General features: G+C 42.4%; 1 protein-coding gene and 1 long non-coding RNA gene across 2 annotated transcripts; both read right to left on the minus strand.

Moving 5' to 3' along the window:
- Positions 1-534: 534 nt before the first annotated feature.
- LOC124687572 lies at positions 535-2333 on the minus strand. The gene is made up of 4 exons (XR_006998248.1): positions 2300-2333; positions 1624-1843; positions 1346-1463; positions 535-616 (listed from the first exon to the last, which is right to left on the minus strand). It is a non-coding gene; the product is annotated as an uncharacterized LOC124687572 (long non-coding RNA).
- A 9063-nt stretch (positions 2334-11396) lies between these two features.
- LOC124687573 (remorin-like) lies at positions 11397-13688 on the minus strand. The gene is made up of 6 exons (XM_047221349.1): positions 13541-13688; positions 13281-13288; positions 12731-12764; positions 12552-12639; positions 11931-12016; positions 11397-11593 (listed from the first exon to the last, which is right to left on the minus strand). Exons 1-6 carry the CDS (start codon positions 13686-13688, stop codon positions 11397-11399), a joined length of 561 nt encoding a protein of 186 aa, XP_047077305.1.
- Positions 13689-13953: the final 265 nt, after the last annotated feature.

Genomic DNA, 13953 nt, shown 5'->3' on the forward strand with positions numbered 1-13953 from the left:
ATCCGGTGCATATCTCCCCTACTTTAAAAGAGCCAGAGCGTCCCATCCAACTAATCTGAGCCTTTGATACACTATATCCAACGCCTCAAATCCCACACATCTTTGAACGGAGCGGACAGACGAACCACAACCGTCTCCAGCTCCACGAAATAATATCGATCGTGCTGATCAAACCGTTCCAGACGCCCTGCAGCAGGACTCTCGCCGTCCTCTCGCCCTCGCCAGCACGACTTCTCGCCATCCTCTCGCACTCGCCAGCACGACTTCTCGCCGTCCTCTCACCCTCGCCAGCACGACTTCTCGCCGCCATTGTCGTCCAGCAGCAGTTCTCAACGTCCAGCACGCTTTCCTCTTGCCGTGCTCGCCCGGCAGCACTATCGCTGTCCTCTCGCTGCCGTCGCCCTACCGCACTATCGCCGTCCACGACACAGTCCTCTCGCCGTCGTCACACTGCTGCCCAATCGCCGTCCTCTCGCCAACGTCGCCCTGCTGCACTATCGCCGTCTAGGACACAGTCCTCTCGCCGTCGTCGCCCTACTGCACTATCGCCCTGCTGCACTAGACGGATGCCAAACGAACTCCACATCTTTCTTCGGGTTTCTTCACAAAATCGGCCCTGCAAAGAGAACAAGCATCAGGTATCATATGCAAGAATCTTTCAGGTTCATTTGAATGTCCAACAAACATTTATCATGGTAGCCCCTGGTTGCTTTATATGTCCTACAAATCTGAAATTTTTATACATTTGTTTCATGCTCATGCAATAAATATGTGGATATTTACAACAAGTAGGGTTGATCACAAAGTGCAAGAACCTCAGTTCATACCTCAATTCATGACAACTCTAAACTTTCATGGAAATATCAATACATGTACATTAGATTATCACTATCCACCAAAATCCTCACATTCAGCATACCACAAGGAACCATTCAATAATTTGCAAATGAATCTAGGGGGCATTGATAGCATCAAAGATGTGAACAAAAATATGTGTACCATATCTTAACCGGGATAAAGAAGATTTCAATATAGTTTTTGCATCAAAGTAAATCTCATCTTTATTTTTTGCATCATATTCTCGATTCCTCTACCTTTTCACAAAGGGAGTCAACTGGTAATCCAGTGTTAATAATTACTCTTGCCATTACTGGGATGGGTTAATACTCTTAATCTATCAAGTATATGTATAACATACTATAATCTGAAACCCTTTATATTGTCAAAGAATGTCTTTCTCATCCCTCTAGATGATGGGAAATAAAATTTTCAGATCTGAATAATGTGAACTCAGTGAGTACATTACCACTAAATATTACTTATCATTGTGTTAGGTATCGATTACCTGATTGTCACCCATGTACTCACGCTGGGTTCTACAAGAATTTGATAGAACATCTGCAGGAAAGTCACCCAAATTACAGTCAAAACCACCTTTTAATTTCTGCAGTTCCCTGGATGTCCTGCAGTCGCGCAATGTGATTGAATTGAAGAAAGTTCTCATGCTGTCACCGCTGAATTGACTGAATTATATGCATATATTTATTTGCCAAAAAAATCAGAAAGCTGTCACCATTGAATTGATCTTTGGTGAGCATCAAAATTTCAGGTGAGGGAAATTACCTTTTTAATTTGTGCATCCTTCTCTCTCAAAGCTTCAACATGACTTGTGCAGGAGGCTGACTCCGGCTCTTTCAGTTCATTTTCTAATCTTGCAAGCTCTCTGTCTACATGTTTCAGTACTGCCTTGTCAGACAACACTACATTGACCTTTGCATTTGTAACTACCTCCTTTGCGCAAGTAGCAAAAATGAGTGTATTCCTGGATTGTTAGGTTATATTCCTGGAAGAAATGATCACTATCATATAAAACAAAAGGTACTCTACCCCTGGAAGGTATATATGCAGTTTAGGTTTTGCAATAATCTAGATTTGCAGGTCACATTAACAAATATTAATCTATATGCCTCTGCTTAACAAATTCTAAATAAAAACTTAATGTCGCAACAATTTGAATCCTTTACAAAATGCCATGTAGCTTTCTTTGATGTTAATTCCTATCAAAATATAATACCCAACAGTTGCTTGTCAAAGCTGAGAATAAAAAAGGCATCGAACTGAAGTTTTATTAGGCTAGGTGATTATATAAAATCTAGATATAGCCAGATCTAAATTTACAATAATACAAAAGGACACAAAGCTAACATAATTCTATGACAGGTGTAATCCTCACCAACGAGGGGTAACCTAACAGCATTTCATGAAAATCAAGCTAAATACAGACTGAACTCACTCTTACCTGCTGAAAATATACTGGTAACGTGATATCTCCACAAAATCCTGGGACCCTAACTATATCCTTGCGGGGTGGCCAATTGAGGTCATCTTACTCCTGGCGATCAAAACCACAGAGTATGTTCGCACTAAAGTTAACCATACTCGGGTGTCATTGCTTGTATCAATAAGCAGAAAGTGCCATATTGATATCTAATGGTGACTGATGTCAATCAGTTACCTATATGCAAATATAAATTATAGCTAAAGATACAGTATTTCACAATTATTCATTGATACTATTACAATTTGCTGGCAGGCAGTTTTAATGGTTGGGTAGGATATGCATTTAAAGTAGTTCTTTAAGAAAACTCGCTAAATAATACAATTCAAAATAAAATTATTTTTTTATACATTATAATTACCTCCTCAAATTTTGCCATCCGACAAATCATCAACATTTAAAATGTTGACAATGGACCTGAATTAAGCTTCATCCTATGGTGAATAGCTGTACCAGTACCATCTACAGCTCCAGGAATCATTTGAGCCTACAAATTATGCATAGATGTTACCAAAATGATATAAGACTTGAGTAAGAGAATAAGGATTTCACAAAGCAAGAAACGGCCAAATAAATAATGTAGAGCAATAAAAAAATGCCTTTCGCCAAAATGCATATATTAGATAGTTGCATATAGCTAAGTAGATCTATTTGATTGTGAGCTTCAAATAAGTCCATGACAAATTCATTCCAGTAATCTAGCCACACACCAGTAGATCAATCATCCTAGCATATACACCTTTATAATTATTGTCTATGCATGCTAAATCAAGCTCAAAAGTACATATTGTACTTTCAGTTTTATTAAGTTTTGATGAAATAGCAAAATATGCACGATATGATAAATTGGGCATGGCAATTACCATGGATTTGCATCATGCAGTCGAAATTCAAAATCTATTAAGAAAAAAAAAGGTATACCACGAATTTTGGTACAGGAACAAGTACATGGATGGACTTTTCAGTTCTCAGGCCGTAAGAAACACACTTTCTGGAAGGTTTTCATTTTCATGAGTTATACATCATTAATCTATCATATCCAAGCGACGAAATTTATCATACCACACAATTTACCAAGTATTTCTAATCAGGAAGTTGGACAAACACTAAGTAATCCCATCACCAACAGAGAGATGCATCACACAATATATGCAAGCGAGCTGATGCCCATAGGATCAAACACGTATATATAGAGTTCCGCAACTTCATTAGTGCAGTACATGCATTGCGGAAGCTCTCCAGCCATATAATCAAGCTGGGTCCCAATCAAATTCAGGTATCAAAGTACAATCGAGGGAATAGATAGAAGATTACCTTTAAGCACTGGAGAGGCGCGGAATCGATAGGACCAGAGCAAGGCCATCCTCGCCGGAATCCATCTGCGATTGCTAAGATTCACCGGCTCTTGTCCCGCGGGAGGAGGAGTCCGGCGCCTTGGATCCTTCCAACGCGCGAGCGTTGGCCGCACCGCGAATAAGATGGAGATCTCACTCAGCTTCTAGCTCAGCGCCGTCTGGCCTGCCGCGAGCATGCCGAGCTTGGTGCCTTCTGCTCTTCACAGGATCTCCAGTGCTGACTCGGACTCTTCAGTGACTAGAATCTTGTGTGCCGCCGGCGCGAGGAAAGGGCGGCAACAGCGGGGAGGCAGGGGAGGGGCTGGTCGTGGCGAGCTAGCGGCAGCGGGCAGGGGAGAGAGAGTGGGTGAGGCAGGGGATGTGAGGCCCTCGCGCCAGCAGCGGAGGTGCAGGGCCGGCGGCGGCCTCTGCGCCGGCGGCGGGAGGGAGCAGAGCAGACATGGGGGAGCTTGAGAAAGTGAAGACGATGTGTCTGCGATTTAGCCTTTTTTTTTTCTTTTTTTTTCTTTCCGCTGGACTAAGTGATATGTTCGTCTAACAGCTACACCTACATCTACCATGTACGGACTATCTCTCCTTTATTTTTTTCCACCTAGGCTAGTTATTTAAAAAATATATAGACTTCCCAGTGGATCTTACCATTTTCAAGCTTTTTAAAATAGATCAAAAGCAAAAATCTCTTCGGTTTCAGTTTGGAATAAACTAATGTTAGGTATTACCTTTGGTCAAACTAACTTTAGGATTAAATATATTAAAAAAATTAAACATCATGTTTGCTTCTTAAATTTTAAATCTTCTAATATCATTTCGTATTTTTGCGTGATTTTTAAATCTTCTAATATTATTTGGTATTTTTAATTGATTATATTAATGAAAATGCATCATTAAAATCCTACGTGCTATCATTATGTGGTTTGTAGACGTTAAAATTTATGTAGTATTGGACGAAATATATTTTGTCCGACATTCCTGAATATGTATTTCACTCTATCATGATACTTATCCTTTGTGTTACTATTATTTAAAAACTAATTATGTCCAATTTGTATAAAATAGTTTAGGACAAAAAATGTTTTCTATAGTTACTAAGAAATGAACGATGATGGTGTGAGAAGAGCAGACTTCGAAGATGGCGTAAGCACTATGGATCCCTTGAACATCAAAAGATGTCGTATGTGGATCATATGTTTCATGCGTACGGCTTACACTGTTGGTCAACCAGACCTATTTAAATAGCTCACTAAATAAAGTTTTGGAAAAAATACACTTAGTAGAAAAGATAAATAGGATTAAAGAAAACACGTGACGTATTTTAAGAGACGTGTGTTACACGTGCAATCTTACTATGGCCTTTAAAAACCGGTGCAAAAGAGCAGTTTTCCACTAGTCAGGATCTCGACCATACTCAGTGGTTATATTTGTCACTAGCTCGGGAATACCATTACTATTGCCCTCGTCTGCTTGCACATCGTCTACTTGTTCGTGTGGCTGTGAGCCTGAACCAATTGGCTTGACAAAATTCTAAATTACGGGTCTTTTCGTCTTCATGTCTATACAAGAACAATACACACGCAACAATCACTAATTAATCTAGCTAGTGTACAGGGATAAGCTAAAAATTAAAGACAACATCAAATCTAGGTGACTGGAGACGGTCAAACAAATCTAGGAGATCAGAGACGGGAGTAGACAACCTTCCTCGTCTTTCATGCTGTGCGGCCGCCAGCGTCTGGTTTTGAAGTTTGTGAAGTGTCCCGTGGCGGCCGGCAAGGAGGCCGGACGCGACAAGGCACGATGCATAATTTTTTTCCATTCATAAAGTTATAATTTACATTAATAAAAAACATAAAAAAGCCATAAAGACGTGGTAAAAGTAGGTACAACCTACTAGTCGTCGTCGCTGACGAGGTTGATGAACTCCGGCATCAGCCATGGAAGCTGGTACGCCGGCGGTGGAGGAGGTAGGGCAGGCTGCCGCAACTGCGGCCAGGCCGTGGCGCAGGAGGGTGTGGTGAAGGTGGCCAGGGATCCCAGGCCGGAGCAGCAGCCGGAACGCGGTCGTTGGAACGCGTCGGCGTGGCCGGAGGAGTCGCCGGCCTCCCCTGCGCGAGCGCGGACTCACGGAGCTGGATTGCGAGCCCGTCCCACAAAGCGAGCTCGTTGAGCTCGTCGAGCTCACTGTTGGCCAGTGCCATGGCAATGGCCTTCTCCTCGGTAATGTCCGGCGGCTGGGTCTCCGGATCCCACGCCGGCCCGCCGGCGTCGTAGCCGTACTCTGCCATGTCCGCGTCCTCGTCCTCGTCCTCCTGGTCGTTCACTTCTTCTTCCGCGGTGATCTCGCGGTCGAAGTAGTCGACGTCGCCGAGGTACCCAGCGCGGCGGCGCGCGTCGAACTCGCACATCCCGAAAGAGATCCAGTTGTAGGAGTTGAGCGCGTACGCCTGATCTTCCCGGAGATCCGACTGCAAGATCGCTCGGCGGCGGCACACCTCGTCCCGCCGCTCTCGGCCTTCGCGCGACACGGGGGGACCGGCACACGCCTCGAGTTGAGGTACCAGCCCCCTCCAGGCAGGTTTGCCTTCGGCCATGGTACCGGCCGGTTTTCCTCCGAAAGGCGGCGCGCGAGCTCGACGCGGACGTACCGCCCGACCCGTGCCTTTTTGCCGGACCTTGAGTCGCTAGCCTCGTGGTCGTTCTTGGTCTTGCGGAACGGCCACCATTTCTTCCTCATGGCGTCTGTCGGGTTGATAGTGTGGGCTCTAGCAATGGTGTGGTCGGGAAAATGGGTGCCGACAGCGTCCCTTTAAGAGGCTCGGACGCCATCTCGCCTTCAGTGTCCTGCCACTGCAACGGCGCCCAGCTGCGCACGCTCGCGGAAGCCGAAACGCGCCATTAACGCGGCCCTGAAAAGGCTGCAGCGCACCACCCGTAAATAATGCCGTGAAAATGAAGCAGTTGTGCCTCTGCCAGGCAGGCCCATGCGAGAACCGGGCTACGACCGTTGTGTCCACAGAAACGCAAACTTAACGCATATTTAGATCACGTTTACATTGCTGCGGACGAACCCGCCGTTGGAGATGGCCTAATCTCTACTATTAAGAGCAAACTGGTGAATGCCTGGTGTCACATTTTCAGGATGGACAATAATACCCCCATGTCTTTATTTCAAATCAAATCCCCACTATTCTCAACCACCGAAACAAACTCCAGGTTGCATCGCGCCGACCTGTGCGCTGCGGCCATCCAATATGGATCACACCATCCCCAATTTCACATTGTCGCCGAGCTGTGCGTTGCGGCCTCTCCTTGGATTGGGGTCTCGTCGCCGAGCTTGGGGACCAACCCGTCATCGTCCGACTAGGACCAAGACTAACGGGGGCCATTGCTCTGTATCTGGGCAGCAACATCACGAGACAGGGCTGGGGCAGCAGTATGGGCGTCGACGGCTGACGCGCCCAGACCGGACTTCGAAGCGACGAACACAGACGCGGATACTGCCGGGCTGCAGACGTGCGAGCCAGCATGTCGCATACTAAAGGCTAGCGCACTGTCTCTGTTGTCTCTGCCCATCGGCAAGCAAGCCATTGGCGTCGGTCATGAACTCGTTCCAGCTCCATAGGAGACATGCCGTAGGTGAATGTCCTTTCCTGCTGTATTTTTTTCTGAACTTTGATGCGAAACTTCTTTACTAACAAGACGACACACTGATCGGTTCAAACCCTGTGTCACTCCGCGTGACACAACACCTAACTCGGCCACAAATAAAGAGCGTTCAGCAATTTCAACCAATGAGTTGACCTTAGAATTTATATAAGAATAACTATAACAAAAAAGTAAAACAAATAAAGAGCTTTTAGCAATTTCAACAAATGAGTTGATCTCGGAATTTTGAATAATAATGCAAAGACGCATCCATATGCAGCCTTGAAATACATCAAAAAGTTGCCTCCTTCCTGCACTTGTGTATGTAGCCTTGTTCTTTGCAGCTTCTGTCAACTAATTGCATCTTGGTGTTTCTTCATCTAATGTGTCGATTACAACTGCAGTTGAGATCAAATATGACAAAAAAAAAATAGATAACAGAAAAGGAAGCTCTAATTAAGACTAATCGGGTAGACTTAGATGAAAGAGAAGGGTAATATACTGGTAAGCAAAAAAGACATAGTTTTACCTGCTCACACTTTCCAAGACCGTCCTTGTCTCCGGTGTAGTTCTGGCCGTCCACCTTTGGATTGACTAGCTTGGACGGACTCCTAAAATCTCCAACCATGATAAACCATGTAATTGAACAAATGTTTGTCCTTGTAGTTGTATTTATGGTAAGACGTTGTATTGCTAATTATTTATGGTTAAATGTTGTAGTTGAACAAATGTTTATCTTAGCATTACTCTCACCGATATAATTTGAATATGTATCAAGAAATAATATATGAAGAAAGATGGCAAGTACCTTAACTGTTCATCTGCCATGTGTATTTTCTTGTGTATCGACATGTTTGACGCTAATATGATTTGGAGGTGAATAAAAGATGCATTTGAATTATATATCTCAAGCTCATGGTTTTGACTTTGGTGCATGCCCAGATTAAGATTCTTGAAGATAGAGCAGCTTGATATGTTTCCATGCAGTAAAACCAGAATTCTCACAAAGAAGTTCACCATTTGCAAAACTGTACAATGGTTTAAATGGTAAGTATTGAATGTTGCATAAATCTTTATTTTGTTAGAGCGTACTAGTTGCATATTCTTACATATTTTAGGTAAAGTATTTATGGTGACATACAATGCTCATGTAAGATGGTTATGACCAGAGGAAGGTGCTCAAGTGCAATTCAAATGAAGTCAAAAACAACATTTATGTTGTTGTGCGAGAATATACTAATTGTGTCAAGTGAGTACATCTAAGTTATTTGGATCCTTATGCTGTATGCATACGGAATTGTATTGTGCAAAGTACAAATTTATTTTTCATATTTATATACATAACATGTGATTTGATAAAAAAAATTAAGAGCACTTTAGGAGGTTTATAATTGTTGTACATGGAATTTTTCTGTTGATCCATCGTATATGTTCATGCTTTGATGTTTTGGGGAGTTCTAAAAAGGTTGTGTACCCAATTTAAATATGATTACACTTTTCTCATTATTAAATGAACCCATAGAACATTTGGGAATAATAGACTATGGACTCTCATTTTTATCTGTTCAAAATGATAGAGATTACACTGAGCTTATTTTCTACTTATTGTTTCGCTTCTCTACTTTTCCCTGCCTCATGTTTCAAGTTAGAGCCTTTCTAGAACACCAATACGTAGTTTGCATGGAATATATAGACTACAGCTTCAAGTAACAAGTATACTATAGGACGAGAGGTACCTAGCACTGCCCTTAGATACATATGAAAGATACTAACTGCCATTTACTCCGTAGCGAAGCACGGGCATTCAACTAGTTAATAACAAAATAAGAAATGATAGCCTGGTCGTGCGTGCGTCACCTAGCGCTGATCAGCTTCTCCTTTTCCCTATCTACCACCGAATGGGCTCTTGGCTCCAATGATTTGTTGGGCCTAATTGTTGTTTTACTTGTTTCACATGATGGGCTTAGGCAGGAATGAGCCTGTTTAACGAGAGTTGCCAGCACAGGGGGCGAAATAGAGGGAGGTGCTGCAGAAAACCTATTCCCCGCCCATTAGCGGGGCGGATTAACGCCCGCCAGCGTGGGAAAACGAGTGGGCCGCGGCCCATGTTGCTCTGCTTTATAATTTTTTCGTTTTTTCTTCTGTTTTTTTCAGGTTTTTGGTTTTCTCTTGGTTTTTCTTTTTTCGTTTTCATTTTTTTGGTTTTTCGGGTTTTCCTTTTTCAGTTTTGATTTTTTTCAAATTCGAGAAAAATTCAAATTCAGATAAATTTCAAATTCGAGCAAATTTTAAATTTGAGCAAATTTTAAATCCGAGCAAATTTTAAATTGAAGCAATATTTATATTCGAGAAAATTTTAAATTCGAACAATTTTTGAATTGGAGCAATTTTCAAATTTGAGCAAATAAAATTTCTGACGAAATTTAACTCGGTTTTCAAATCTTAAAATTTTGTTAAAAAAGATTAACAAGAGAAAGGACAAACAACCAACATGTTCCCACACGGTTGGGCCGACCCAACAGGGATGTGCGAGACGCGCCGCTGCGTGCGGGAGTTATTCTCGCACGCACGCGAGCGGGGTATAGGGAAACCCGAGGTGCTGTCCGCCGACCAGGTCGGTGCGGACGGACCACCGCACATCGAGGCAAAGTATGTTGGGTCGGCCCAGTTTGTTTTCTTTTTTCCTTTCTCATCTTATCTTTCCATTTTTCTCTGTTTTGAATCTAAACAGTTTCAAATTTGAACAAATTTCGAATTGAACGATTTTCAAATTTGAATATTTTCAATTTTGAACATATTTCAAAATTGAATGATTTTTGAATTTGAATAAATTTTAAAATTGAACGATTATCAAATTTGAACAAATTTCAAAATTGAAAGATTTTCAAATTTGCACAAATTTTGAATTTGCACAATTTTTGAATTTGCACAATTTTCGAATTTGAACAATTTTCGAATATGCACACTTTTCGACTTTGAACATTTTTCAAATTTGAACAATTTTCAGATTTGAATAATTTTTATATTTGAAAAAAAAGAGAAAGAAAAACAAAATAAGAAAGACACAGAAAAGAAAAAGGGAAAAAATAAAAAATAAAAAAGAAACAGAAAACAAAAATAGATAATGAACTGGGCCAACCAAGCCGGCCCATACCGCGCGCGGGGGGTGTCCGGCGCGAGGTAACGGCCGACCTGGTCGGTGTATAGGAATCGCCCGAAATAGGCTACTCGTTTTCAAGGGACGGGCGATTCGTTGGGGTGGGTGGGGGGGGGGGGCTAATAGCACTTTTCTGTGTTATCATTAGATATGTCGTCGATCTATTAGACCATTACTACTGCATGTTCTGTTTTTTTTAGGGTAGTACTCCATGTTCTGCTATGTCATTTCCATTGAAAATTCTTACTCGTGTAGCCCTTTTCTGTGTTATCATTAGATATGTCGTCGACCTATTAGACCATTACTACTGCATGTTCTGTTTTTTTTAGGGTAGTACTCCATGTTCTGCTATGTCATTTCCATTGAAAATTCTTACTCGTGTAGCCCAGCAACCGATTGGGCTGGCCCTGATAAAATTATGATGGCTTTATGGATGCCAGTTTCAAAATACATGTACTCTGCTTTCTAGGCCTCTACAAGCAGGACAGTCGTTCGCCTGCGCAACTGCTTTGTACAACCTTGCTAGTTGCTACTCTCTTGATTGCAAATAAAGAGCATAGGACCAAAATACTAACTGCATGTTTAACAAAAGATTTTTAATTAACAAAAGGTAGGGAAAATGCAAGCAGGTCTTTAATTGACTAAGGAAATGGTCAAAAAAAATTGAAAAGGGGTAGGGAGCTGTCGATGCTGGACAGCCAAAATACTAACTGCATGTGTAACGAAATGTTTGATCTCAACAACACGAACAATGCACGCTATATATGTACTACCAAAATCTGTCCTCATATGAAGAGTAGTAAACATAGATCACAAGAAACAGGAGAATTTTCAGATTATGAACAAGAAAACGACTGCACAGACCAAATCACCTCCTCCATCGCATAAGATTCAGGCGTGCTTCTTATGCCCCAAAACACCCGAGGAGTTTCTTCGGAATTAGCCCAGTCGCCCGGTACTTCGCTGCCATCTCCTCGGCCTTGAGTACTTCTTCACCACGCCGAGCCACTGCCATTGCTCTCTTCTCTTCAGCTTCCCTGTGGGCGATTGCCTTTTTGTTCTTCATCTTCTCAGCGTATTCGGCCTTCTTCTTTTCTAACTCTAGCTGAGATCCAGTAAAATTATAGAGCATTAGCTGATCGGTAAATGCTACATGAAATCCACCTCAATTTTACATGGTCCATGGAATAAACCTCAAATTGTCATGGACCATGTCATCATTACTATAGGTTTGCACCCCACCCAAACATCCCGGTTTGCATCCACCCAAACATCATCACAAGTATGTGAAAACTACAGTGTACCGTTAAAGCGTAGAAGCTATACAGATAAATATGCAGGTCATTCATATATATTAATTCCCAGAAAAAATGGAATGGAATCAAGTACTGAAGTACATGGATAGAAATGTTAGAAATGCAACTGGAGAAACAAAAACGTACTTCCTTCGTTTTCAGCTGGGCATCTATGGTTGCCTTCTTTGTGTTCTCCCATGCGAGAATAGACGACAACTTCTTCGCGGCCCTGTGACATATACAACAATTTATACAAAAGTCATGGCTTGCATATTATTTTTGAGTTATGGTTTTGCAGCTTACTTCCTTAATAAAGCAAGATGTAGCGCTATGGACGCACTGACAGTAAGCATATGTACTGAATTAGGACATACCATTCCCTTGTGATATCAGAAAGAAACTTCAGGGATCATCAAAAAAAAATTGGGAAAATTTAATGTTATTGGAAGTTTTGAAAGTGACACTAAATGCTAATGACGTGGATTCTGTTGTCACGGTTTTGAGGTTTTGAAAAATGACACCAAGTATGTCAATGGCATGGGGAAGCGGTACTTGGGATTCATGTCCTTTTTACAAAATAGCAAACTTTGCAGTGGTATCTACCCAATTTAAGTTCTGTAATTGCATTTCCAGGGCTGACCAACAGTGATACATTCACATTACTGAAGAACAATAGAAGTACAAAAAAGAAAGGATTCCCGGAGGTAACTGATAATACCACTGCAGAATGAAATCTCATATATGAATCTATGTAGATAACATACTTGTTCTCAGCTTTTGCCTTCTCGTTCTCTTCCCATGCTTTGATCAAAGAGCCCCTCTTCTCCGTTTCCACCTTGGCAAGAGCAACGTCTAAAACGAGGTCATCTTATTGTCGTTAGTTTAGGCAGCTGTGAATAATGAGACAAGAAGAAGGAACAAAGATGAATCATCAACTAGTTACCTCTTTCAAGTGAGCCCCTGTGTGTTTTCTTCTTCTCAGCACGAGGTTTTTCAGCAACTTCTGTACAGGAAACCAGGGCAGGTTATCAGAAGTCAGCTACAGTTACTTGATTGAACTTTTTTTTATTCGGATAGCTCTAGCAATTGATATGCAAAAAACTATGGGGTGTCTAGTATAACCGTTAAAGGTGCGGTTCGTTACCAAGAAAAGATCTAAATGAACCATATTTGCATGAAATTTGGCAATACGGATTTTTGACTGATAACAACCGATAAACAGAAGTTGAACACCAAACAGGCAATAAGGCCGTTTGGGAGCTCCTCTTTTTCGAAGTATTCTGAGAATACATCAAGGTGTTTGACTAAGTATTGATTTCTAAAAACTAGGCCTAAATTTCACAGAATGGCTTGAACTCTGAATAAATCACACATAATGGAGAACGGCCAAGCACTCCGAGTCTGAGTTGAGGTTCCTTGGCTTCAAGTCAAGACTAGTAGTAACTTGTGGTACTGGCTTCCAAGTTCCAACCAACATAACTTGGTGTGATAACAAGGCTTTCTGAAACACGGTTACTGCAAATGCCTCTAGTATTATTTAGTTAAATACTAGCACTTGTACATGATCAGCACAGAGCATAATCAGTAATTAAGGCGCTTGCCTTCTGCAGCTATCGCCATTTGATGCTTCAAAGTTGGAATTGTGCGATCGAAATGGAAACGTACTAGTAGCAAAGTTTACCAGCAACGGAGTCGCAGAGAGGAACAGAGGGCTGAACAGCAAGTAAATACAGTATACGGAAGTGCCACTCACTCTCGACGATGATCAGAGCCTTGCACTCATCACCGGCCGGCGGCGTCTTGTCCTTGGCCCCCGGGGGCGGCGGGAGGACGGCCTTCTCCTCCGCAACGTCCTTCTCCGCCTCCGCCGGCGTCGCCTTCTTCGCTTCCTCCCCAGCCATCACGCTGAAATCCCTGCTGCTGCTGCCGCTGCTGCTACGATGTCGTTGTATTGCTTCGCGTACTACAAGCTGATACAACGACATCGCACGCCTGAGGCAGCTTCACGTGTAATATATAGACCTGGTTTTAGTGGTTGGCTGGAGGGAGTGCGAGCTAGGACCTGGAAAAGCTAGCCAGCGGGGAAGCTTAGTGCGCGCGTGTGTCCGGGACCTTGATTAGAGTAACACGGGTAAATTCAATGCAGCCGGTGCGTGCGCGTCTGAG

The sequence above is a fragment of the Lolium rigidum genome, chromosome 2, assembly GCF_022539505.1.
Source record: "Lolium rigidum isolate FL_2022 chromosome 2, APGP_CSIRO_Lrig_0.1, whole genome shotgun sequence".
NCBI classification, from domain to species: domain Eukaryota; kingdom Viridiplantae; phylum Streptophyta; class Magnoliopsida; order Poales; family Poaceae; genus Lolium; species Lolium rigidum.

Excerpts from the sequence above, each read along its gene's own strand:
- LOC124687573 (XM_047221349.1), bottom strand. The coding sequence starts at position 13,688 with ATGGCTGGGGAGGAAGCGAAGAAGGCGACGCCGGCGGAGGCGGAGAAG. Across the intron at positions 12,640-12,730 it reads CAGGGGCTCACTTGAAAGAG|ACGTTGCTCTTGCCAAGGTG; the intron begins GTAACTAGTTGA and ends ACCTCGTTTTAG. Across the intron at positions 12,017-12,551 it reads AAGGCAAAAGCTGAGAACAA|GGCCGCGAAGAAGTTGTCGT; the intron begins GTATGTTATCTA and ends TATATGTCACAG.